General features: G+C 34.8%; 2 protein-coding genes across 5 annotated transcripts; one reads left to right on the forward strand and one right to left on the reverse strand.

Moving 5' to 3' along the window:
* Window positions 1–11,112: 11,112 nt before the first annotated feature.
* LOC123566505 (uncharacterized) lies at window positions 11,113–15,071 on the reverse strand. 2 transcript variants are annotated; one of them, XM_045360668.2, is made up of 3 exons: window positions 14,679–15,071; window positions 12,277–12,754; window positions 11,113–11,728 (listed from the first exon to the last, which is right to left on the reverse strand). In XM_045360668.2, exons 2-3 carry the CDS (start codon window positions 12,484–12,486, stop codon window positions 11,609–11,611), a joined length of 330 nt encoding a protein of 109 aa, XP_045216603.1. In that variant the 5' UTR covers window positions 12,487–12,754; window positions 14,679–15,071; the 3' UTR covers window positions 11,113–11,608. The 2 variants fall into 2 exon arrangements, with proteins under 2 accessions (XP_045216603.1, XP_053405759.1); XM_053549784.1 differs by lacking the exon at window positions 14,679–15,071 and adding an exon at window positions 14,453–14,634.
* LOC123566504 (tetraspanin-33-like) lies at window positions 13,553–27,080 on the forward strand. 3 transcript variants are annotated; one of them, XM_045360667.2, is made up of 7 exons: window positions 13,553–13,726; window positions 23,137–23,337; window positions 24,174–24,341; window positions 25,344–25,475; window positions 25,862–25,906; window positions 26,386–26,632; window positions 26,923–27,064. In XM_045360667.2, the coding sequence occupies exons 1-6, from the start codon at window positions 13,724–13,726 to the stop codon at window positions 26,626–26,628; spliced, it is 792 nt and encodes a 263-aa protein (XP_045216602.2). In that variant the 5' UTR covers window positions 13,553–13,723; the 3' UTR covers window positions 26,629–26,632; window positions 26,923–27,064. The 3 variants fall into 3 exon arrangements, with proteins under 3 accessions (XP_045216602.2, XP_045216601.2, XP_045216600.2); XM_045360666.2 differs by lacking the exon at window positions 13,553–13,726 and adding an exon at window positions 22,369–22,761 and having other exon boundaries at window positions 26,926–27,080; XM_045360665.2 differs by lacking the exon at window positions 13,553–13,726 and adding an exon at window positions 22,369–22,761.
* The last annotated feature ends 706 nt before the right edge of the window (window positions 27,081–27,786 follow it).

Below are 27,786 nucleotides of genomic sequence, written 5' to 3' on the forward strand. Positions count from 1 at the left end.
ATGCTCGGATATTAGTATAAAAGTGGTCCTTAAAATCAAACATGAAATTTAAAAGGGGCTGTCGCCTTCCTAAGGGTTCCTCAATACAGTATAATGGGGTAAAAGGTCAAATGGGGGCATTTACAAATAAACTATGCCGCCAATGCCCCTGTGCAATCGTTTAATTTTCATATGACCACCTAAATTGCTTTAAATATTGTGTCTCAACGCCCTTTAGTTTCTTTGTTTCAACGTTTTGTTTTGGGTTTAACACCGTTTTTCCAACAGTATTTCAGTCATGTAACGGCGGGCACTTAACATAACCATTGTTCCTGGATTCTGTACCAGTACAAACCTGTTCTCCGGAAGTAACTGCCAACTTCCCCACATGAATTATCAGAGGACGAATGATTTCAGACACAGGGTCTTTTATCAAATCGTCACGGAGAACATATGCCCCGCCCGGGGATCGAACTTGCACCCCGCGATCCATAGACCAACGCCCTTAAGTATATTGTTAATAAAATTGAAAATGATACAAAAAAAAATTATTTATATTATATATTATATAATACATATTCTAACATGGCTCGAATGGATTTCCAGTTAAACAAAGAAGAAAATCAAACCCAATATATCCTGCGATAAACAACGGTTGACGCACGGACCGGTAAGAGAGCGTTATGACGTCAATTTTGACGTCATGTAGTCGCCTGACGTCCGATACATTACTCTCTCATAAATGAATTCCAGCATAATATTTATTGAAATATATTAAACCGTGGTAAATTAGACGATAAACAACACGAAGGCCTTGATTATTTGTTAATTATATTATATAGAATTATATATGTCTGGGAAAAGTGGCATGAGTATACTTGACATGTTTTCTAATCTTTATATGTGGATCAACTGTAGAAATGTTTTTGGTACTGTCGTATCTAAGGGTTATTTAAATGTCATTTCAAGGTTACAGACATACCAAAGGTCAAATCTGAACTTTAGGAAACGTACTTCTAACGTATTTAAGATAGCAAAATAGTACATATGTTAATAATATACTCAACAACTTTTCTAATTGCAGACCTGCTTTTTTTCCCTTTTATCTCTGTCAATTTTGACAGATTTGAATGCATTTTTTACACAAAGTTTAACGATTATTCTAACACCATGAAACATAACAACGATCATAGCCTGAATTAAATTAATTCAATTGTAAGGGTAACAATAAGGTAACTCTTAAATTAAAAGACAGATAATTAGTAAATTCCAAATTAAGCAGTGCATTTTGATCCTATGAATTTAATGAAATTCAAATTATTACACAATGCATACTGAATGTTCAACTATATTTAGTTGAAATTGGAACATCCTTCAATATTTAAATACGAACATGTTAATTTCATATCAGGTTTGTGACGTCACTATTGACACCACATTAATGGTTGACGTGGAATCAAGAAGTACATTTACCTCAATAATTAACAAATTTTCTTAGCCAAAAAAGCAAAATATCTATGATTTTATACGTAAACAAGAGCTGTCCGTAAGACAGCGCGCTCCACTATTCGGCGCTTTGACAGTAAAATGAATTTATGTCTCAATAAGAGACCTCTGCTTTAAAAGGAAGATACACCAAGTCATTATGTTATATTGTACTAAAGTTATATCCAGATAGCGAAGATTGCCAAAAAAAATCTTTAAGTATGAAAGGGGCATAATTCTGTCAAAAATACAATTAGAATTATGGGGATTGATATCAAATATGCAGCGGGTGATTACAAGGAAATATTTTTTATTTCAAGTCATTATCTTTTAAAGTACCAAAGATCACACTGGTTAGGCAAAACGACAGTCCTCGCGTTGTTACGTCAGACCAAGCGTATCTGAGCGCCAAGGCTCGAGAAAAAATGGAGAATTCCGATCACGATATTCAGGTGAGGCACAGTTTTTCCTTTGTATTTTCCATCATATGCACAATTTTCTTAAATGACTAGTCTTACGGAACATCCAAACCATCTCTCCTTCCGCGGAAATATTTTATTTTACTGGAAACAGAATAGTTTCGGAGTAAAACGCAACACAGTTTAGCGAGTGATGTTCCAGTGACGATGAAACATGTAAAATTGTTCACATTTTGTCCTCTGATTATCAATGTCAACGTTATCCAGCCATGTTCTGATACCCGAAGACACTGTTTACATCTATAATGTTGCTATCGAATTTATTTTTGACGAATGTTGTCTTTATGCCGTTTAAACGCACTTTTTACAATGCAACGTTAGAGGGTACCGATCGCAATACACCGTTTGTGTTCGAGAACCACTATCGTAAATGGAGTTTTACCAACAATACTAATAATAACATTTCCTCAACAGTAACATAAACACTTACTAATTGATTTTCACACTTAACACACCAGTAGTCAAAGTATATTCTAACATGACTCGGTTTGATTTCCAGTTAAACAAAGAAGGAAATGAAGCACTGTATATTCTGCGATAAACAACGGTTGACTCGCGAGAACTTTATATGACGTCAAATTGCCGCATGACGTCTGATACATTACTTCTCGCGTAAATGAAGTCCAGCATAATATTTATTAAAATATATCAATGAGCATGTCAGAATGAAAACGATCTAGGCCTTCTTGTGATTTATCGTCTAATTTACCAAGGTTCATCGTTCAGATGCTTCAGTATTTAACAACTCGGGCTAGCGCCCTCGTGGTTCAATTCCTACGCATCTGAACTCTGAACCGTGGTAAATCAGACGATAAACCACTCGAAGGCCTAGATTATTTGTTAAGTATGCAATATCATAGAAAAATTTGACTTCTGATGGCATTTTTTGTTAATGCTCGGATATTAGTATAAAAGTGGTCCTTAAAATCAAACATGAAATTTAAAAGGGGCTGTCGCCTTCCTAAGGGTTCCTCAATACAGTATAATGAGGTAAAAGGTCAAATGGGGGCATTTACAAATAAACTATGCCGCCAATGCCCCTGTGCAATCGTTTAATTTTCATATGACCACCTAAATTGCTTTAAATATTGTGTCTCAACGCCCTTTAGTTTCTTTGTTTCACACAACGGTTTGTTTGTTTTGGGTTTAACACCGTTTTTCCTACAGTATTTCAGTCATGTAACGGCGGGCACTTAACATAACCATGTTCCTGGATTCTGTACCAGTACAAACCTGTTCTCCGGAAGTAACTGCCAACTTCCTCACATGAATTATCAGAGGACGAATGATTTCAGACACAGGGTCTTTTATCAAATCGTCACGGAGAACATACGCCCCGCCCGGGGATCGAACTTGCACCCCGCGATTCATAGACCAACGCCCTTAAGTATATTGTTAATAAAATTGAAAATGATACAAAAAAAAAATATTTATATTATATATTATATAATATATATTCTAACATGGCTCGAATTGATTTCCAGTTAAACAAAGAAGAAAATCAAACCCAATATATCCTGCGATAAACAACGGTTGACGCACGGACCGGTAAGAGAGCATTATGACGTCAATTTTGACGTCATGTAGTCGCCTGACGTCCGATACATTACTCCTCTCATAAATGAATTCCAGCATAATAATTATTGAAATATATTAAACCGTGGTAAATTAGACGATAAACAACACGAAGGCCTTGATTATTTGTTAATTATATTATATAGAATTATATATGTCTGGGAAAAGTGGCATGCGTATACTTGACATGTTTTCTAATCTTTATATGTGGATCAACTGTAGAAATGTTTTTGGTACTGTCGTATCTAAGGGTTATTTAAATGTCATTTCAAGGTTACAGACATACCAAAGGTCAAATCTGAACTTTAGGAAACGTACTTCTAACGTATTTAAGATAGCAAAATAGTACATATGTTAATAATATACTCAACAACTTTTCTAATTGCAGACCTGCTTTTTTTCCCTTTTATCTCTGTCAATTTTGACAGATTTGAATGAATTTTTTACACAAAGTTTAACGATTATTCTAACATCATGAAACATAACAAAGATCATTGCCTGAATTAAATTAATTCAATTGTAAGGGTAACAATAAGGTAACTCTTAAATTAAAAGACAGATAATTAGTAAATTCCAAATTAAGCAGTGCATTTTGATCCTATGAATTTAATGAAATTCAAATTATTACACAATGCATACTGAATGTTCAACTATATTTAGTTGAAATTGGAACATCCTTCAATATTTAAATACGAACATGTTAATTTCATATCAGGTTTGTGACGTCACTATTGACACCACATTAATGGTTGACGTGGAATCAAGAAGTACATTTACCTCAATAATTAACAAATTTTCTTAGCCAAAAAAGCAAAATATTTATGATTTTATACGTAAACAAGAGCTGTCCGTAAGACAGCGCGCTCCACTATTCGGCGCTTTGACAGTAAAATGAATTTATGTCTCAATAAGAGACCTCTGCTTTAAAAGGAAGATACACCAAGTCATTATGTTATATTGTACTAAAGTTATATCCAGATAGCGAAGATTGCCAAAAAAAACCTTTAAGTATGAAAGGGGCATAATTCTGTCAAAAATACAATTAGAAATATGGGGATTGATATCAAATATGCAGCGGGTGATTACAAGGAAATATTTTTTATTTCAAGTCATTATCTTTTAAAGTACCAAAGATCACACTGGTTAGGCAAAACGACAGTCCTCGCGTTGTTACGTCAGACCAAGCGTATCTGAGCGCCAAGGCTCGAGAAAAAATGGAGAATTCCGATCACGATATTCAGGTGAGGCACAGTTTTTCCTTTGTATTTTCCATCATATGCACAATTTTCTTAAATGACTAGTCTTACGGAACATCCAAACCATCTCTCCTTCCGCGGAAATATTTTATTTTACTGGAAACAGAATAGTTTCGGAGTAAAACACAACAAAGTTTAGCGAGTGATGTTCCAGTGACGATGAAACATGTAAAATTGTTCACATTTTGTCCTCTGATTATCAATGTCAACGTTATCCAGCCATGTTCTGATACCCGAAGACACTGTTTACATCTATAATGTTGCTATCGAATTTATTTTTGACGAATGTTGTCTTTATGCCGTTTAAACGCACTTTTTACAATGCAACGTTAGAGGGTACCGATCGCAATACACCGTTTGTGTTCGAGAACCACTATCGTAAATGGAGTTTTACCAACAATAAGCACAAGTACTTACCGTTTAACGCCAAAGTATGAATTCTCTTTTTATCTTACTACTTCTGTAGAGAGATATTTTATTATACTAAATTTACTAATGCTGGAATTACTTTAAGATACCATTTAAATGTTGGTCATAGTAAGGGACAGACAAATTAGTCTAGGTATCCTGAAGGTCAAGGTCACCTGGGTTCAAATGTTTTATTTTGATAGTGCTGGTCAAACTTTCATGTCAAGCACATGTTACAGCATCTCAGTATATTCAGTCGATGCGAAATACCCGCATTCAAATTGAAATAAAAATGTTTTAGGTGATCAATATTAGTAGCATTTAACTAATCAATGACTCTATATGGTTTTGTTACCGACACAAATTCAATTTTAGACTGCGATTCAAATTGCTTTAAACGGCATCTGTCTCCCAAGCGTCAATAGTCTTGTTATACGATATATTACTGAAAAAAAAGTTTAGAATTACTCCCTTTTACGCTGTGGGTCCGAACAGAAATATAGGTTTATTTCATGCTATGCAACTATTCAGGTGGCTGAAAAAGGTTTGCAGTTCTGTTCAAGTGCCCACACTTGCCCGAATTTCACTAATCGTGAAACGAACTGAAAAAAATAAAACACGACAAAAAGAATTTCGTTCCGCAAAAAATTTGACATTTAGAAAGTGTCCGTTATCGGCGTAATTTGAATAATGTTAAATACTTTAAAAATTGTTTTGTACTGTACAATTTTGCCGAGTCGGCTCGTTCGCAGAACTTTTTAATTACATTCATTAAAAAAGGACGCATGTGTATGTGATAAAAATTAAAATGTTACCCTGACCTTATCTTTAACAAAAATAAGAATTTATTGCAAGATAAAAATGACTGAAGTCGGGGCTATTTAGAATGAGCCTGATTATTCTAAAACATGTTTTTATTTGTTATTTGTGCGTTTTCATAGCTATAACCAATTCGAAAGTGTTATAAATTAGCAATGTTTATGGCATGTCAAACGTTGCTAAACTATATATGTATGTTATTATCATTGTATGTTTGTTACTGTTATTCAATGTCGTGTCATTCATATTCTAAAATTTGCTATTGTTATTGTATATGTCGTTATTCTTATGGTATGTTCGATATTCTTATGGTAAAAGTCATTATTGTTACCCTATATTTCGTTATTCTTATTGTATCTTTGATATTGTTATTCAATGTCGTGTCATTCATATTCTAAGTCTTACCATTGTTGTTGTATATGTCGTTATTCTATATATTGGACTTAACCTTGCATCGACGTCGCCGTTGTAGGTCATATGTCGACTTTCCAGCTTTTCACGATTAGTGAAATTCAGGCAAGTATGGGCCCTTGAACAGAACTGCAAACCTTTTTTCAGCCACCTGAATAGTTGCATAGCATGAAATAAACCTATATTTCTTTTGTGCATATGATGGAAAATACAAAGGAAAAACTGTGCCTCACCTGAATATCGTGATCGGAATTCTCCATTTTTTCTCGAGCCTTAGCGCTCAGATACGCTCGGTCTGACGTAACAACGCGAGGACTGTCGTTTTGCCTAACCAGTGTGATAACACTTTGGTGACCTTGACTTTGGGTATTATGAGATATAATAAGATATAAGCAATAGAAAGGTTTCCGAAAAACTTTAACCAAAAAAGCTCGCGCCGACTTATTTTGCGGTCAATTTTCATTCAGAGATAAAAAGAAAAGCCAAGTTTGGAGTTTAAAAAGTTGTTGATTATATGATTATAAAATGAGACTGCAGATGCATTTCTGGCACTTTAGGCAGCAATAAGATTTGAACTTAAGCTTTGCGCTGACTATAAATGAATATTTAAATATTTACCTATAGTGTACACTTTTTGAGAAATGTGTGGGAAAGGAAAAATATGGTATGTTTTGAGGAATAAGACTACGACGGAAAATGAATTACATGTAAATATAAGAAAAGTTCTCACATCAGCAATAAATAGAAACAAGTCAATAGATATAAGAATTAGTAGTTGACAGTCGAGTAATGTAATAAAAGACCTAGTTTCCCAAGTAAAGGTAATTTTGTCCCAACCTACCAAAAGAAAGGTGTAGAATGGGAAAAGGGCTTGAGGGGGCCAACATCAGTGCCACACCCGCATCTGTCATCTACCATGTTATCACAAAAAGAGCAACTGATATATGAAGAAAAGCTGTTGTAAAATATGAAGACTTACAGTAAAGAATAATAATAATAAATAAAAAACGATTGAAAAGTGAAATTCTTTACCAGACTAACTCAGTTCTTTACAAAGGATGATAGTATACATAGTGAGTGTGGTGACAACAGTGTATTTCCAGAGTCTGACAGGACGTTGAAGCCAGTAACTGGAAATAAAAAAGGTAAAGACAGATAGATCCAAAATGGCGTCCGCTGAGACATCTGCGGCGAATTAACAGTAGAGTATGTCGAATGCATTAAACACTAAGCTAGATACTATAATTAACGTAATTTCAGATTCAACAAGTTAAGTAACAGGAGTAAAAATCTAATCAGGACAGTGTGAAAAGGATTTACGATGAAAATCGAAAAGCGTTTGTCACGCTTTTACTCCAGGTAAACTGTCTCGATTATAAATATCTATAGTTTGAAGTCATTATTCACTACTTCAGCTATAGCGCTATTGGTTACGACGACGGGAAAATGTCGTTATTGCCGCGGCGGTCCGGGGTTCAATTCCCGGCGCGGTCATATATTTTTCTTGATTTGGTACTTTTAAAATATTTTAGAAACAAAAATTCATATTCTAATGTTCATAATATGACCAAACTTCAATTTGAAAGAAAGATTATTTTTTAGCCAAATCTGGAGGCATGCTGCTTTAATATTATTTAGGCGTTAATTGCGATATTGTATCAATATGTGAAACTCATTCAGCTTACCAAAATGTTATAAGACTAGTGTAGAAGTATTTACTTGGTTTGGTTTTAATAGACTTGATAATCATAAGAATGCACCGAAGCAAAGAAGTATAAAATATTTTTATAGCTCTTTGACCGAAGGCCTCCAAAGGAGTTGGAATATTTGTAAAAAAGTCAGATTTTCGATCAGTATGATGTGTCAATCATTGATAAATCCTTTGATGGTATTTTTGGTCTTAAATTTGAGTATAAAGAGACGGACTATAATTTTATGATTTATTCATTATTTACCACCTGAAAACTCGCCGCAAGGTCGCGATGCGCAAGGATTTTATGCGCATTTATTAGCGTAGATCTATATCAATAATGACTGCGATGCTATTTATCTTGCTGCAGACTTTAACTCTAGAATCGGGTCACTTTGTGTACTTAATGGAAGATTTAATGTCAATGAATGTACGTTAATATCAAGGAATGATCGAGCTTTGGTAGATTATATTTGCGTCACGCAAGATTTTTTTAACAATTGTCGGTCATTAAATGTATTAACAGTACAGTCGCTTGTGGATGAACTTGCATGGTCTCTGCGGATGTCTCTAAATTGTTCTTTTTTGTTGAGTTCTGCTAGCTGGGTCCAAGAAACGACATATCGATACCTATGGAAATTATCGACGAAGAGGAAAACACTGTATAAAATGAAAAAGAAGTACTCGAAAAATGGCAGCGAGATTTTCAGAATATTTATAATGGGGAAGACACTAGTAAATTTGACAGTGAACACTTTGCTCGTGCAAAGGTACATAAGCTCTTATTAGAAAGCAAAATGGGTAATATAAGAATAGAAGAAGTCGCTAATGTGATTATGCATACCAAATCTCGGTCAGCTAGTGGGTACGATGAGATCCCGTACGCGGTACTAAACTGGTTCGATTGCATGACCGGGGTAAAACAGGAAGACAATAATTATTTCGCCGACAATCTTTTCCATCTTCATCAATGACCTTGTGAAAGAGGTCAATGACCTTGATCTCGGTTTTGAGTTAGAAGAAAGAAAAGTGTCTATGCTGCTTTATGTAGATGACATAGTGATGTTTGCTAAAACCGAAGACGATTTACAAAGCATGATAAACGTCCTACACAACTGGTTTAAAAGATGGCCTGTCCTCATAAATACTGACAAGTCCAAGTCCTTCGGAAAAGGTCGCACGCCACAATCTGATAAGATATTTACTGTTGGTGGAAACGTTCTAGAAGTTGTTAAGACATACAAGTACTTGGGTGTTACTTTTCATTATAAAGGTAATGTCTCCACAAACGCTGAGATTCTAGCGGGTAATTTAAAGAACATTGGTTTGAAAACATTTGAAAAATTTTACGTATTTGGATTTCCCCCATTTTGGACTACTGCTCTGGAGTTTGGGGATACCTGAAATTCCAGACTATCGATAACATTCAACACAAGGCTATACGTTATTTTCTTGGTGTACACAAGTTAGTTTGCACCCCCCCCCCCCACCCCCAACGCTATTAATGGAGATATTGGGTGGCTTCCCAACAACTCCCGTCGATGGATGAACATGATAGATTGAAAAACTTCGATGACCATGATGTGTTTTCAGATTTGTCTATACAAACGGTCGTAATAACTGGTGCAGTGAATTAAAAGACGTTTTAATAAAATTAGACCTCAATGATCACTACGAAAACAAAAGCGCCGTTAATCTACAGACAGTAAGTGAAAAGCTGAACTATTACATCCGCAACATATGGAGAGACAGTTTGCCGAGTGTACCAAAATTGAGGACATATGCTAAATTCAAGAACGTTTTTAAGACTGAGAATTATACATTGCTTAATCTGAGAAAATATGCACGCTTTATGCGCGCTCAATTTAGATATGGAATTTTGCCCCTTAGGATCGAGACTTGACTGGACCGGAGAAATAGATTTTGTAAATTCTTTCATTCATGTTCCATGACGAGTGCCATTTTCTTATTAACTGTATATTCTATAGGGATGTGCGTCCTAATAAGTTCAGTGACCACTAAATAATTGTAACTTTACCTTATTGAGTGATAGTGAGAAGCTGGTACGTCTCATCAACAATTATCCTCGTAAAGTTGTAAAATTTATTAATAAAAGCTATGTAAGGAGGAGAAATGCAGCTACATGTAATGCAAATCGCGTCTTTGGCGCGTCTTTAAAGCTTTCGAAGTATGAGACACGTTAGCATTTGGATTATGCGACAGTTAGAAATTATATAAATAAACAGTTTCAAACGTATCTCTGTATACTTCTTTAGGGGTAACTCTTGGAGTCACCTGTGGTGGCTGATTTCTGCCATTTGGCGTTTTCGCCCCGCGACCCTGCCGAGCGAAAACACGAGAATTAACAAGTTAAAATGGCGGGGGCGCCGGGCGAAAAATCGCTATTTAGCGGGGGCGCGAAGCGAAAACTCGCTGCTAAGCGGGGTAGCGGGGCGAGATTTAGTAACTGGTATGTCGGGGGCGCGAGGCGACAACACGATAATTAGCGCTGCTTAAATGTCGAGTTTTCGCACCGCGCCCCCGACATTCCAGTTACTAAATCTCGACTTATCGCCCCGCGACCCCGCCAATTATCGTGTTTTCGCTCCGCGCTCCTGCTAAAGAGCGAGTTTTCGCCCCGCACCTCCGCCATTTTAACCATCTTAAGCCTTGTGATTTCGCTTGACGAGGTCGCGGGTCGAAAAGTCGAAATGGCACAAATCAGCCTCATAGATTATTGTAACACGTAACACTTACAAAACGAAAATGCAAAAAGTCGAAATTAGAGAAATAAAACGGAGGGGTCGCGGGGAGACAACCCGCTAATTAGCGGGCCGAAAACACATCCACAATGCATTTAAAGGCTCATAATGCCTTTGTTTACAATGTGGCTGCCACATTTTTTTGTTATGAATATAAAATATTTGATTTCTTGTCAGATCCTGTTTTCCATAATTGGCTTCTCTTGCTATTTGTGAAAGGTCTGAATATTGATAAACACAACAGGAAGTTTTATCGAAGTCATTGTTTTTATTACTTCCTTTTATGGTTCTAATGGAAAAAGTTCATGTGCAATAATTAAAGTAGTGTTATCCTAACCATGTAATTATGTGTAAATCTTATTTGACAGATGCTTCGTCTGATTTTGATACAAAAGATTAAGCCTTATGGAACTTTAAACAGTTACGCGCGGAACGTTTTCTTGTACACTTGCGTGTAGATATAGACAGGAAAAGATTAATCTTGTACTGGGATTATCAATATCTCGTTCATAATATTAAGTGTAAACCATTTCATCATTTTACAAGCCGTTTGTTGAAAGTTGCATATCTAACATGAGAATAACAATTTGAAATTTCATTAGTCAGTAACCTGGCATTCTAAAAACTCTCTACAGACTCTCAAAACCAGATTTTGCATTTGCAAGGGAAAAATGTGTTAAACAAAGCAATTAATAACCACAAGGGAATTTATTTTTGCGAGGATATATCTGATCAGAAGGCTTATCAGTTGTATCCTTTCCATGCAAAAGAATTGACAACACCCATTTGTCTGTAAGAGGACGTCATAAACCGTCTATCATGATCAGGAATTTTCTCTTTTTTCACCTTGGTTAAACGTTCAAGCTGAAAATATGAAAATAGAATAAATGAGAAAAAGTTCATCACACTTCACAGAATTTGGTAATTTTCAATCTTGAATAAATAAAGACTTTTGAGATATCAAATCACATCAGTAAAATGAATAAAATATCTAAGTTTTGCACTTGATATCTAATTCGCATATAAAACTTCCGGAATATCTTAGAAAAGTATTTATAGGTAATTATAGCTTTGTATCGGGAAATATGTACGACTTCTGCAGTGGAAATAAGAGCGCAATATTCTTACGCTAAAGAAAGAGTTCATAGATAATAATCTTTTTATTACAAACATATCTGCAGTGTACACGTATTAATGTGATGTAAATATAAATTTGTTCAGTAGTCTGAATAAGAACGACAATACTGAACTAAATAAAAGAACTGATGCAACGACACACAGTAAATTACGTCACGCACCTAACATGAAATTCAGGCGTCAGTGTACGGAAAAATATTGACGTTTCCGGTACCATTGTAACTTAACGGAAAATAGAAATGGGTATGTAACAATGATTAATACACCACACTTACCATTTCATTAATTTCATCTTGGTCCATCGTTTTACCTAGACGTGTATAAGACCTATTTCTACGTTCAGGAAGCTGGCTTAGCCTGTTTACTGTCTGGTCTATCTCATATTCATTCATTTTCTGGTAACCTAATCCAAACTCTGGCTTTAAAATGGTACCCCATGGTAATTTCGTTGAATTTGGATGCACTGAGGAATGTACGGCCGTCATGTTGTTACGACAACAGCACTAGTTCTAGTGTATATTAATATTCTTCTTATCCGGACCAGCACCTGAAGCTTGAATCTTTGACCAGTAGCTTACCACTTGCGCATAAGAAAGTGAGTTACCACTTAATCTGCAGCTGTGGTTAACTATTTGATTTTCACAATAGGTTCACTGAAAGTTGACTTTCCACAATTAATCTGAGGTTGCCCCAGAAGTTGACAAATATGTCAGTTGTTTACCGGTGTATTGCAGGTAAAATGTGACGATATATCTGAAAATATTATCTTGAATATATAAATGCATACAATGTCAGTCTCTAAATATTTCATTATATCAAACTGTCTATCGGCATGAGGCAAACCCAGGTTATTCAATGATTAGTAACCTAGCGCTGAATTTGCACCGGCGTCGAGTCGTTCCATATATCTACTGATGTGGTATTAATTGGTTACTTTTATAGTCACGTGAAATAATTAGCTGTCGAGAAAGCAAATTAATTTGATTCCCAGAAGGAAAATAATAAAACGAAATTATCTGTCCCTTTGTACAATGTAATACTACTAGTAAGTAAGTAAGTAAGTAAGTAAGTAACGACTTTATTTATAGTGGATGACATATTTGGCAGAGCCAATTTACAATATGGTCCACAAATCAAATCAGCTTGAACTTCGTTTATAATATAGGAGAAGTGGAAACCCACAATCGCTCGCCGCGACAAAAAATAAAAAATGTTGCAGACTCTATTTGATTGAGCCTGTTCGCGGACGGCAGTGGAGACGCAATGTGTACAACACAATAACTGCATACTTCTGTTATAGGAGCATCATTATAAATTTTTCAGTAAGAAATTGTGTATACCAACAGACTGCAGAGGTTGAAGTTATGTCTTTGGTCAAGTCAGTGTCTGAGTGCAAGCGGAAAGAATTTCTTGGGATATTTTTAATAAATTAAACCATAATGGTCTTTTCATTCTATAAAATACGATTGTGTCAATAATCATTTTGTAAATATTTGACCAGGGTATTTTTTTAACTGTATATTATATAAATTGTCGATGGGACATTAAATCAAGACAATTACTTGTTGCCATTGACATTGTATTACTGACTGTAATTTTATCTTGACGCTTTTACTATTTACATTGTGATAAGTTGCATGCCGATATATTTTAACATTTGTAGGTTTAAAGTATGGATTCAATATGTTTCGCAATGGATTTTTTTGTACTTAGAGAGCGAACATGGTAATATTTATCTGAAAGTTTAGTATTAAATAACTTGTCTGTATATACTTAACCGCTTTAAAATGTAACACTTTAAAATTTTGATAACAAAATACATCTGCTGAAGTTTACCACGAGAAAACGTATTAATTTGGTAAATTATTTCAATATAATTTTAATATTAGGCTCTTTTCCGAAACTGATAAGGAAACTGCCTTAATGAGAGCTCTTTGGTTTACACCTGAATCCCAGCGTAAATAAGCACAATTATTGGTTGTCTTGATAAAAATAATGATGTTCAATAAGCAAGCACTGAAGAATACGCTAAAATCGTTTTGATGAAATTTATTCGCTAATATTTGCTAATTTTTGTCACCTTTTCGGACAAAAGTAATTTCTTTAGCGAATTGTCATTTTGTGACTTTCATTTTGTAGTACATGTCTTACATGTCTAAAGCATACAGGTATGCGAATAAACAAGACGTTTGTCTAGTATGAGATACATATAATTCAACTTCATCAGAAAATTCACAAAAGCCTATGCGTAATATAGGAGTTTAGAGTTATGTTAGTGTTGTGTTTTAAAAGCGGTTCGGTGTATTTGACCAAAGAAATGTCTAAAAAATAAGATTTTGCTCCAGCAAGATTTTATTTGCACCCACATTTGTATGTAAGTTTATAATTCTAATCGTAGTATAATTCAGCGAGAATTGACTAAAATCTATGAAACAAAATGACTTTGGTCACCAAATTCGTTAATTCCACATTTTCAGCATATGTCTTTTCTAAAGACACGTCTTTAGTAGTACTACATTCCACTTCCATACTGATATGTAACATCCAATTTCATTTATTATTAGAAGTATTCCATATGATAAAAATCCACTTTTAGAAACCTTATTTGTCGAATAATTATTTATTTAAACTATTAAACAGTTTTTACTTGTTCTTTTATTTATAATATTTAACTCACCAGGAATCAAATCACTGCCCATGTTAATCAATTCACAAGCAACCGATATTGTATTGTACACTCGAAAGTGTTACCTGATCGATACCAAGTCTCTTATTGCATTTGTAATCTTATAAATTGATTACACTTTATATTAGCATTTAAAGAATCCGATTCGTGATTCAATTAACCATACTGTTGACAAGTGCAACATGATTAATAATCCTGTTAATAAAACCAATTGATTATAATAAAATCTATATCTCATTACAGAGTTCGCATGGCCATGTAGGCAATTACTTCAACTGCTTTTTCAAATGTCTCCTGATCGTATAAGCGCATTATAAGCACGATAAGACTTTCAGAATAATCACTTTAAAAGATTAAATTCCGCAACATAAATATTGATGTTTAAACTAAATTGAAAACTACAGAGAACGTTTGGCGAAATATTGAACTATTGATGTTTAAACTAAATTGAAAACTACAGAGAACGTGTGGCGAAATATTGAAATATTGATGTTTAAACTGAAAAATATAAACCATGTTTTAGTGAAATATTGATGTTTGAACTGCAAACTACACACCACGTGTTTGAAACAAACGTGTGTTTCAGCTGGTAATACTTGTTTAATTAGAAGAAGTTTCTTTTTTTTATTTTGATATGTATTTACGTGTAAGTGTAATTACAGGACGACTTACGTGAAGTACTAGTAAATAAAACTGACTTATTTATTTAATTTATTCAAATTCAGCAGTGATTAAAACGTTTGTTGACACCATAAATATTAAATCTAAATATCTACGATCGAAGAATGTGTTAAAGTTATCTGAAAAATCTGTGTCAGGCGATATGATATTATAAGAACGGGAATAATCTGACCTGACATAAATACGATAATTTCAGAACATATGACCGACAAAATAGATACGAGGATCCATATATGTAAGATAAGAAGAAGTCCAAGGCCAAGTACACCTGAATACTTAAGAAATAATTAAAATAGCTGTACTATAATTTGCTAGTCACAAACAAAATTCAATATAATTTGTCCATTATGGCATCAGAAAGTCGTACCAAAGAGCTATACAATGATTTTTGACACTGTTACTATACTTGCCTTCAGAGATTATTAGTATTTGAAAAAGGACAGGGAACTTAAAGAAAAGTATAGACAATATATAAAACATATTTACAACAGAGACAAAACCAAACACAAGGGGTTGGGCGCACCACCTGTGAACGGCTCACACACATCTGGGATAGCTATAGATAGATAGATACTTTTATTCCTCCAGTTGTGAAGAGCATAACACATATACAATTATTTACATAGTACAAACATTCAACACAGAAAAAGCAATATCAATATTATGACCATTTAAACAAAATTATTTCATTTTAAATTAAAGTGTAATACCGCTCACAAGAAAACGAAAAAATTGATTCCTAACTCGAGAGTCATATAGCCTGATTTCAAGTGAGGTGACGAAGAAACATGGGCAACCACAAAATAATCCTTAATTAATTTACCGTAACGAGTGACCCTGAGTGCATCAACAGAAATTACTCAATTACATATTAAAAACAAAAACAACGAATGTATTACTCTATTAATCTTCATACATATCAGCAAATCTTGAGCGAATGTACAAGAAAAACAAGATTTACAGGAATGAAGATATGCCGGATTATTCCAAAGAGTATTTATATAAGTTCCAAAGTAATCGCGCAAGTTATTTCCAACACCTTTTTAAACCTTGAAACGAAAGCGAAACTCAAGATTTGCAGGTCTTAGAAGGCTTGTAAAAGGGAACACATATATCAAAAATAGCAGAACGAATAACAGATGAAGAACGATTTACTTTAACAAAATATTAAAAAAGCCGAGTTAGTGGCTACCAACGTTCGTTTGCATTCTTCCGATAAGATGAAATGTTCCACAAGGAATAGACACATGTAAGATCTTAAAATTAAGTTTTAAATTTAAAAATATGGAACAACAATGAAAAAAATATAAACATGTTCATAATTAATGTCAGAACCAAACATTCACAACACATCGGTTGTCACTAAGTCTAGTTTAACATGTATAACAGTTCACATATATACATATATAAGCTTGACACGATGTGTGCAACAAAACACAAATAACCATATGTAAATACGGATCAGCCAATCATGTTGCAGATACATCTTAGCAAGGGCACATGAGTGAATACTGATTCATCATTTGTCTCAATAGCCTAGCAGCGCAACAGTAGATGACTGTTCATTAACTGACAAAATTTGAAATTGAATGAATTCTACTAGACCCATAATATCGTAAAGCATAGATATAAGACATTGCCTCCTATTTTCATTGTCTTTACAAAACCAGAGTGCATGATCAATTTCACTTTCAATGTATAAATTACATTTTTTACATTTGTGAATATATGACCTGGATACCATACCACTCAGTATCTGAACCGCCGTACAACATAAGGGAGACAACTCCGGCAGAGTTCTTGCAATTTCCCATAGGAAACATGGTTTATTTAGCTCTATTACATCTGCTACACTTGTATAGTTGCTTGTTAGGGTTTCAACCCGCAGTCTTTTGTTTTTAAAAACAACACTAGTTATACAATGTAAGAGTTTTTTTCCAAGCATACTGTCCAGGAAATACTCCGCTCGCGGTATAGTCATGCAGGACCTGCAGCAGATCATACTTTTGCAGGATTCTATAAACATCCGGAATAAACCCAGTATACTGTCCATCATGGTTCATAAAGGACATTAACCGGCTGACAAAAACAGTTTTCGCTAAGCAGGTGGACGGTAGACGACACAGCTGGCCCAGAAATTGTAGCTTCTTCAGCTCAACGGTGTTTTCAATGGATCCCATGTTTAACGCACACAATGTGAAGTCTGTGTTTGTGTTGACTTTTAATGATTGCACGTGTTTCATACAAAACCTGTGGGCTACTTCCAAATGATCAAACTCCGTTTTAGAATAGTTGCTCCACAGTTCGCAGCCGTATAAGGCCTTAGGAATTACGACAGCATTATATATTGTTCTAGATGTCAGTGGATTTAATTGGGTTGGATGTAAACCACTTTGAGTCACACTCAGTAGAGTTCCTCTCAATTTGGTCGCTGCTTCATGTAACATTTTTCCTGTTGACAAAAATCTATCACATACAAGACCAAGATGTGTGTAAGTCTCTACTTCGTTTATCTCCTTATTGCCAAGTTTCCACTGTCTATTATTTCGGGAGTTTTCAGTCTCATTGAGAACTATTATCGCACATTTCGACGTATTATAATCAAAACGCCACTTACACGAGTACTTATGACAGATATTTAGCATTTCATCAAGTGCGTGTTTTGAGAATGAAACAAGTATCATGTCATCTGCAACTGCTGGAGAGCTCAATTGATAGCTATACAGACAAAAGCCAAGACCGCTTTGTTCTAGTTCCTGTATGAGACCGTTTATATAAGCAAGATAGCAATGCGGAGAAGATTTCCCCCCTTGTCGCGTACCTTGACCTATAGGAAACCATTTTGAAACAAAACCACGGTTCTTCACGCAACTTGTCATATTTCTGTACATCTCAAGAAATGCAAGTAGTGACGTATCATCAATAGTTTGTTTGAGTTTATAAAAAAGGCCCAATGTCACACTCTGTCAAAAGCTTCACGACCGTCAAGAAAATATATGTAAAGTTTAGATTTATGTTCCTTAGCAAAATAAACACTTTCTCGCACTATGAAGGACGTCATGAGGCAGCCGATTTTTTCCTGGAATCCACCTTGCTGATCACTCAAATTCTGTAATATGTTATGTTTGCATCTTTTCAACACAATCATTTCAAAAATTTTCAAGATAACCTATGTTAAGGTAATCGCTCTGTAACAATTCGGGTCATCTTTACGTTTTCGTCCGCCTTTATGAAGAGTTATAATTACACCTCTTTTCATTTTGTCCGGAACGTACCCAGAGCGCAACATATGTGTGAAGATATTTGCAAGAATAAGGGATACATAGTCTGATACTGGCTTTAAATGTTCATACTGTATATTATCACAGCCACCAGCTTTCCCGCTTGGACAAGACGTAATTAAATCGATGACGTCATCCGGATGCACCGTTACATTAGGATCGGGCACTAACTCGCTACAGCTCTGTCTTACGCTTTCTGAAACATGATTCTCCCAGCCAATATCATAATTTGGTGACAACGTAGGTGTATACAGTGTTTCGAAATAGAGTCCCCATTGCTCTGCTATTTTTTTGCTTGGTCTCTAAATAATTCACCATTGAACTTTATCCCTGCGCCCGCGCTATTTCTACCTTTACGCCGCGTATTGACTAATTTCCAGAATTGGTTTGAATCTACTTCCGCCGTATGATTGATTTCGTTGTCAAGGTTAATTAGATATTCTTTTACGACTCGTCTATGCAATGCCCTGAATTCACGTTTGGCCTTCTTGTAGCTTCTATAAAATTCGTCTTCAGCTTCCCTCGGTCTTCCCTCACAACACCAATTTCTACGATGTCGTATCATATCTTTATGTGCTTCTCGTATCTGAGTATTCCAGTATGGTTTTAAAAACGGTTTAAAAATAGACTTTGGCAAATGTTCCTTTGAAGCTGAAAAAAGGACATTACAGACTTGAATATATGCCTCGTCAATATCAGTTTTACTAAGCACAAAGGTGTCTAATCTTTTCAAAGACTCATTCTCACGTACTGAGTTTCTATACAAAAGCAGATCTTGCTCATCCACTCTTTTTCAGTTTATTCTGTGATTGCTTTCATTAAACGTGAACGTATCTAACGTCATTTCCTGTACCGGCGGAAGTGGAATACTGAGTCTAGATATCACAGGTCTATGCCGAGAAACATTTAAACAATTGTCATCAACAATTTCACAACTCTGTCACAAATATGTAACAAATCTGAAAATGTCAACAAGATAGTAGTTTCTACATGTATGTGAACAGGATTGAAAAAAGCTTACAAAAAATACATATACAATGTGCAATTTAAAACATATAGACAAGACGGATAAAATTAACAAAGGAACACAGTGACTCGGATATCTGCCCAAATGAATGTAAACATGTTTGTTTTAAAATAAGTAAGCATGTCAGTACTTCAGTTTCATTCACAATTTGAAATAGTCAACTTTATATAACAGTCAGATATGAGTTATTTGGCCCAAGGAAGTGCGCAGTGAAAATGGGTCCAACTGCGAAGGTGAGTATGTCTCAGACTAGGTGACAATCGACTGTCCTTTGTTAAAACTTAGAACTGATGAGACCATATATGTCATATATGAATTTTTTGTCTCTGGCTACCTCGCCTAAATGATTCGTGTACCAATGATTCGTAAAGGGTTTCAGTTATGAGCTATCAGGCAAATCATTTAATGTTTCAAGCTAACAACCTTCAACTAATGATAATCAGCTCAAACTCCTTAGGCTGGGGATGGTCCTTTTATTGAAATTCCCGTTAGACGATGTCTTTGAATCAACAACATACGAGTCCTGAATTCAGTCATCCGTCTACCTATTAATACCATATCATAGCAGAAGTACGCTATGATTGGTGCTATTTTTAGAACTTGTTTCTGATTTGTCCAAATTCAAACATAGTATTTTACCACGAGTACATGTTCTAACATATAGTTGGTTCCCTTTTACTTTGCATATATCATCATGTGTGATGCCGGGAATCGAACCCGAGACCTCTTACACCTAAGGCTGACACTCTGTCGCGTCGCTGTAAAAGCTAGCTCAATAGCAAGGAAGTATAAGTGCACCTACTACATACACCCCCTCTATTTTAGAATTCGTCCTCGAATTCCAGGAGTTTGACCTCTGTCGGACGTTCCAAGCATTTATATCTATTAGTGAGTTATTAACGTTCAAATAGTAATGTTCTTTATTATGAATGAGACTATAAAGCTAAGAATACTTAAATGTCTTATATAAAAGATTAACTTCTCAGGGAGCCGGACTACCCACCTCCACCCCTCCTCTCTCTCTCTCTCTCTCTCTCTCTCTCTCTCCCTCCCTCTCTCTCTCTCTCTCTCTCTCTCTCTCATAAAAATATATACTGCTTTATTACATTTTTATCAAATTTACAAAAGCTTCAATTGTTCCCGCCAATTGTTTCGTATTACATGCATATCTGTTGGGGAGGGCCGTCATCTGTAGGAACTTGTGGCCTGACCCATTTGCTTATTTGTTTGCGTTTGTAAAATGTTTATATGTTCTTGTAAATATTGAATGAGCAATAAAATATGTTTAAACTAAACTATTAACGTTGGGCGCCAAATGTAACAGACTGGAAATTGAACCCATGACCTCTCACACCTAAGGTGGACACTCAACCACGTAGCTATAAAAGCTAGCTCAATAGCAAGGAAATATAAGTACATAAAATTTATAGCAATGGAAGCATGAAAAGGAAGTCAAGCAATATCTGTGCTTATGTGTTACGTTATCAATATATCAAATATACAAATTATCCTGACAATTACAATTTTTGTAACTTTCGAACATCATAATTATGCTATTCATCCCGGTGAATCAGACCCAACTACAGATATCAGATTCCAATCACTTATATATTCAATATGAAGCAGTAAGAAATCAGCAGGTGATACCATGATGAATTTGTCTCTCAAAACGCCCAAAAAATACGTTCACATATGCAACGCAATGTATACATTGTACATAAATATCTAAGTCACCGCGCGACACTTCTGGTAGAATTAGTTATTTTGTTGGAGTATAATAAACGATACAAAAAGACTCCAATTTCATAAGTTTTCATTATTCTTTTACGCGGCAAGTGTTTGTAGAACATATAGACAATTGTGACGTCCATGACACAAAATCATGGCTAGAATATAGTGGTTACAGCTGCCTTGTATTCCCGACTACTGCATTCAAAAGACCAATCGGAATTCCCCGTACACACGTGCACTATCTATAATCTATCTTCAAAATATGTTCATATAGTTTTACTTTTAATATCTTCGCCTATGTTTACTTGTATCATCGTTTGAAAACAGTATCAGTCCCTTCCTGTAGGGAAATAACCATCCTTCAAATTCCATGTCATTCTAAGTTTGTTTGGCTTCATTTTATCTGCCTTTCAATGTTTCAAAGCGGTCGTTGGGGTAACTGTCCTCAAACCTGTTTGGATTCTATCAGCATATATGATTACATACTTTTTTTTTTTACAAATTCCAGTTTTTTGTGGTTTTTTTTTTTTAGTTTGTTTGTTTGTTTTTTTAAATTGTTTCTTTTAACTTCACGCCAGTTTTAACACTGTATATTATACTGTTTTCAATTGATATGTTTATCAAATAATGCTGGTGAATTACTGAAAAAATGGGCTTTTGCTATGTAGATTTTTGTGTCAAATTAATGGTATTGCTATACACTATTTGTGTACGGAGCGGCAACATTGAACAGAAATGATCGGGCACACTATTAATGAATAAAATTAAGCTGTTGATATTTTAGATCAATAAATAAACAGCAGGATGTGATAGTTGTCTGACACGTTTGAATAGATATGTATTTGAAAAATAAACTAAAAATGACTAAACATTACGCATGATGCAAACGCGTTGCTTTAAACCCGTTTTATACCTTTGGTAGATGTTGTATACAATTTTACACACAAATTAACAACTCACCGCTTGCCTATCTTTTTTCGCACGAATAAGCTAGTTTCGTAAGGAATGAAATTTAATTGTGCTCGTTCACTGACCTCTTTTTCGTAAAAAGATGCAAATTATTATATCTGAACGACGGGAAAAAAAAGAATATTTATGTTTTTGTGTTATATGTAAAGGAAAACGCCAAGGATAAATTTTGTGTCATAAAAGAAGTTATAGATATTTTCATTTAAAAATTATTTATTGTCTTTGTTAATATTATACCAGTGTAGGATCTTTCTTAATGTTTAGATGAGTTACATGTAGGAACTTTTAAAAAGTAATTTAAAAGATGGGTTTCTGCCCGAGGGGGGATACCGTAGTGAATCCTGTCATAAAGTATATACTCCTTGTGGGAACATTTTTACATTGGGTAAGTCCATTTTCTATTGTTACATTTCCTTATCCAATGATAGGTAAAAATAATTGTTTTCCCTAAAGTGTATCTCAAACTCGTAAACGCCAATAATATGTCAAAAGACCTTTAATTGTTTACAGTTAATCTTGGAACTAAAAATTAAGACCTAGTTTCGGAAGCGTATAAACCTTTAGCCTGCTAGCGGCAAGTGAATTTGCCTTTGCGACCTTGGTTCTGGTGCGGACCAAGATCAGCCTGGTCTACACTATTCGCTAGTCAGTCAGTGAATTTTTTGAATAACAAGGGCAATGCCCAAGTTGAAAAAAATGGACAAGTTCATTATACAAATTGAGCAGGGTAAAGGTTAATTGTTAATCATTTGCTGAACAGGCATGTGGTGGTACCATGGTTGGTGTAGGTATATGGGCCTTTGTGGAGAAGAACAAGTTCTTTTATCAACCAATTCAGGACATTTATGACATCATATTTGACCTGTCAATCATTCTTATGGTGGCTGGAGGCATAATGTTCATCATCACAATGTGTGGGTTTGTCGGAGCACTGAGAGAGAATACGTGTCTGCTCAAATTTGTAAGCATTTGTTTTTCTTTTTACAATGTGAGTTAAATTTTTTCTGATCATAATACAAAAGCTTAAAAGCCATAGTGAATTTCATGTGTTCTTGTGTTCGAGGGACATTCATACTGATTTTATCAACTGTCACAACAGCAGTGTTTTAAGTATCAAGTGGCGGCTGCAAAGGTTGTCCGTACTTTGATTCAGTGCTGTTATATTTTCTGGTTCTTTGGGTTCACGGACTCCATTCAATATCCCGCTTAAGCCGGTGCTAGGGGATGTGAGGGATGAAATTCTCATTAATAGACTCGGTCAAAATTGGTTGCATTCTATATACAAATTCTTATTTCTGCAATTCTCCTGTTCTGACTACAAAGTTCTAAGAAGTATTGATCATTCAACAGCTATTTTGAACTTTATGTAATACTGCAACTGTTCGAAATATTTTGACCCTGTCTGGTTTGAAATACATTTTTATTACATGTGTATAACTGAATGATTTCAGATAGTTTACAATATCTATTACAACTTTCTATGATATTGATAATGATTATCCAATGCCTTTGAAGGGTTTCCACAAAAGACACTATTGCAGAATATGCGCGGGAATCAAACGTTAACATTTTGGTTTTAGAATAAACAATCACATCTTAAAATGACACATGTTGCTACACCTATTTATGAATACACACACTATAGTGTACATGCTCGACTTTATTAATGTTTTTGTCTTTAGGGTAATAGTTAACGCGCCTTCTTAAGTACATTGTATATATTTGTTAGTACAATGAATGATTTACTTTTGTATATAGGAAGTGACACGTATATTTATAACTTATTATATATTTCAGTTTTACATAACATTGATGTTCATATTTCTACTGGAAGTTGTTGCAGGTATATTAGCATTTGCATTCAAGGACAAGGTCATTGACACGTTGAGTGGCGTACTCAAAGAAGTGTACATAGAGGGTTACCAAAACGACGAGGAGGCTGTCATGGACTTCTTTCAGGAAAATGTAAGAATTCTAGCACAAACACACCACACTGGTAGCTCATTGGTACAGCTTCCGAATAACTTACATCAGGTTCGAGTTCAATCCTCTGTCGGACTGTACCAAAGATTTCTCGTAGTTGCTTCTTTACCTGATACTCAACATTAACAGGTCATTTAGAAAATATTATATGTAAAATGGACCCATTAAACCATTTGTTACTCATTTCTGTAGATGTGTTAATGAAGATATAATTATCTTGATGGTACATCCCATTTGCTAGATATATTTATCTTGATATTTACACGCTACTGCGTAACATTAAAAACTGTGATTTTGTATTTCATGGATACATATTCACTATTTTATAATATGAAAACTATTGTTTCCCAATTTCATGGATACACTTTAACCCTAAAATAAATAATGGGGGCCTCCGTGGCCGAGTGGTTTAGGTCGCTGTCTTAAAATCACTTGCCCCTCATCGATGTGGGTTCGAGCCTTCAAATTACTTGCCCCTCATCGATGTGGGTTCGAGCCTCACTCAGGGCGTTTAATTCTTCATGTGAGGGGCACCTGGGGTCTTTTGCCACCATCAAAGCTGGAAAGTCGCCATATGACCGATAATTGTGTCGGTGCGACATTAAACCCAACAAAATAAAATAAATAATGTTTTGTTTTAGTATTTTTAACCATTTTATAACACAGAAACATGAACAGAGTACAGATTTTATCACACAAACTATACAGTTTTTTAGTGTTTTTCCATTGTAGTTTAAACAAGACATATATGGGAACAATTAGTGTATACGTAAATAAATTCTCAACAAAATTGTGTGCGTGAACAAACAAATCTTTTATGAATATGAATTTCAATAACATAAATTTCACAATAACGACATAAGTATTAATGATAGTTGATTATTCAAAGATACTGAGCAAACGCCTACTTGCTAAACAAATATAAATAATGTTTTAGAATTAGGCCTATATGGATGCATTTGAATGCTTTCTTTATTTCTCCAGTTTGATTGCTGTGGTGTGAAGAGCTATGAGGATTGGAACATAAATGAATATTACAACTGTTCTGAGGCAAATCCAAGTGCACTTAAATGTGCCGTACCATATTCATGCTGTAAAGATCCGGATGAACTAACGGTTTTGTATCCATATTGTATTGTCTCTAATTTGCCCGGTTTATTAACGCAAATGATATAATCAACGAAATTGTTCAGATTTTTGAAAGATAAAATAACAATCCTTTTTAATTCCTCAATACCAAGTAGACATTTTTTAAAAAAATCTCACAAGATATTCAAAGATTATTGTCGCATTAATATCACTGGCAAGAGACTCCAACTCATTTATGTCTACCCCGACATTAATACATGTTCATTCGTAAACAGCAGTTGTTTAACTATTATCTATTGAGCTTGTTTGTAGGATATGTATATTCATATTTTTGTACAATTTGCTTTGAATATAGACTAAATACAGTAGATCTCTCTTTAGAAAAGCTTTAAATATAAGATTTTACATTGCAGCCCGGTTTGAACAATATTCTCTGCGGTGGAAATGCGTTGTATTCGGTAATTTGTTTTAATGTTTTATTCTATTTAGTTCGAGTTAGGTCAACGATCCATAAAGACGTTATATTTGATAACTTTTGGAATCCGTGTTGTTATTTTATTCTGGTTCTTTGGGATCACAGTTCCATAAATGTATCTGTTCCCAATAAGCCGGCACTAGGATATCACATTTGATTATCACAGGTGAACAGACACAAGCAAACAAAATCTGTCACTATATTTCTTGGTTGCATTACCAGTATAGGCTTACAAAAGATCATCTTGTGTATTGTGTTATGAAATCAACATTACTCAATCATTGTACACTAAAAGAATCAAGAAAGTTAGAAGTGTACAACATTGAATTTATTACTAAAGTGTATATAACTGCTTCATTGTTTCAGTTTAGACAAGTATTGCAAGTAAATAATAGTGCATCAATGCTAGTAATTATTGTCATAACCTTTTTTTCTTCTTTTTTTTTTCATTTGGTTTTTCAGAATTACACAGATTTTAAAGTATGGACATCAGGTTGTGTTGACAGAGTTATGTACATCGCAGAAAAGAATCTACCAATTATAGGAGCTGTAGCTATTGCTATTGCTGTCCCGCAGATAATAGGAATCGTTCTTGGATATATATTTGTGGGCCAGATAGAACATCAGCGGGTCAGATATAAAGCTTACATGAACCGGAGAAGATACCGTGATGAATGGGATGAAAGAGACCGACATAGATATTAATAAGGTGAATACAAGGCTAAGTTTGGTTCACCGATTATATTGCTATCTATAGTTGGCAAACATTTTACTTTTCGTTATAACTGTATCAATAAATGGTAACTGTTTCAGTGTTACTGTAAATGTAACAATTATGATTAAAGATTCAAATTATATCTTACCTTCATTCAGAGACATTTCAGTGCAAAAATACGACACAAGTTACCAATATTGAAACAAATACAAAGGAAAAATGTTGTTTCTTTGATTCTGAACATTTACAAATACGGTTATAACAATTGTGTAACTTTTTTTCAGCAGTTGATACAGACAGCAAAAGCATATCAAACGGCATTGTGATAAAGTTTACACAAGTTTTCCCACACACTCAAGACCAGACAAGGCAAACATTTGACATTAGCATTTCAAATGGTTAATGACGGAGTTAGCAGATAATGTTCTATGAAAATGTAATTACTTGTTATGTTGATAATTAAATGAGCCGCGCAATGTGAAAACCAACATAGTGGCTTTGCGAACAGCATGGATCCAGACCAGCCTGCGCATCCGCGCAGTCTGGTTAGGATCTATGCTCTTCGCTTTCAAAGCTTATTACAATTAGAGAAACCGTTAGCGAGCAGCATGGATCCTGATCCGTGCAGTCTGGTCTGGACCCCTGCTGGTCGCAAAGCCACTACGTTGGTTTTCTCATGGCGCCGCTCAAATATTCTTATACCTTAAATCATATTAAATCTAATAGTTTGAATAAAAAGCGGAGAGGTTATCGGATAGGCGGTAATATTCTCATAATCTTATATTGTGACACACCGCTCACTTGCGCATCAGTGGCTCAAGACCCGGACTAAGCTCGGGCAATTAATATGGACAATTTTCCTCATTTTCAAATATTTGGTTCCCATAACAAAGTTGACATATACTTCAGTTGGTATCATATCATAAAGCATATACCAGTCTGGCAGAAATAGATGAAAATAATTGCCACGACCATGCTAGGTATAAGCATAAACGGTCAAGTGATTGAAATTTTGACTATATATGGATGAATCGCGGTCTGTATATTTAATTCTTTCAAATATACCGGACGAGGTTGTCATGTGTCGCTTTTATTTAGTGGTAATCAAGAGTACAGATATTTCTGAACAGGCGTTTAAAGAAGAATGC

Source organism: Mercenaria mercenaria, chromosome 8 (genome assembly GCF_021730395.1).
Source record: "Mercenaria mercenaria strain notata chromosome 8, MADL_Memer_1, whole genome shotgun sequence".
Lineage (NCBI taxonomy): Eukaryota > Metazoa > Mollusca > Bivalvia > Venerida > Veneridae > Mercenaria > Mercenaria mercenaria.

Excerpts from the sequence above, each read along its gene's own strand:
- LOC123566505 (XM_045360668.2), bottom strand. The coding sequence starts at position 12,486 with ATGACGGCCGTACATTCCTCAGTGCATCCAAATTCAACGAAATTACCA. Across the intron at positions 11,729-12,276 it reads AAGATGAAATTAATGAAATG|CTTGAACGTTTAACCAAGGT; the intron begins GTAAGTGTGGTG and ends TCATATTTTCAG.
- LOC123566504 (XM_045360666.2), top strand. The coding sequence starts at position 22,681 with ATGGGTTTCTGCCCGAGGGGGGATACCGTAGTGAATCCTGTCATAAAG. Across the intron at positions 22,762-23,136 it reads TGGGAACATTTTTACATTGG|GCATGTGGTGGTACCATGGT; the intron begins GTAAGTCCATTT and ends TTTGCTGAACAG. Across the intron at positions 24,342-25,343 it reads TGGACTTCTTTCAGGAAAAT|TTTGATTGCTGTGGTGTGAA; the intron begins GTAAGAATTCTA and ends TTATTTCTCCAG.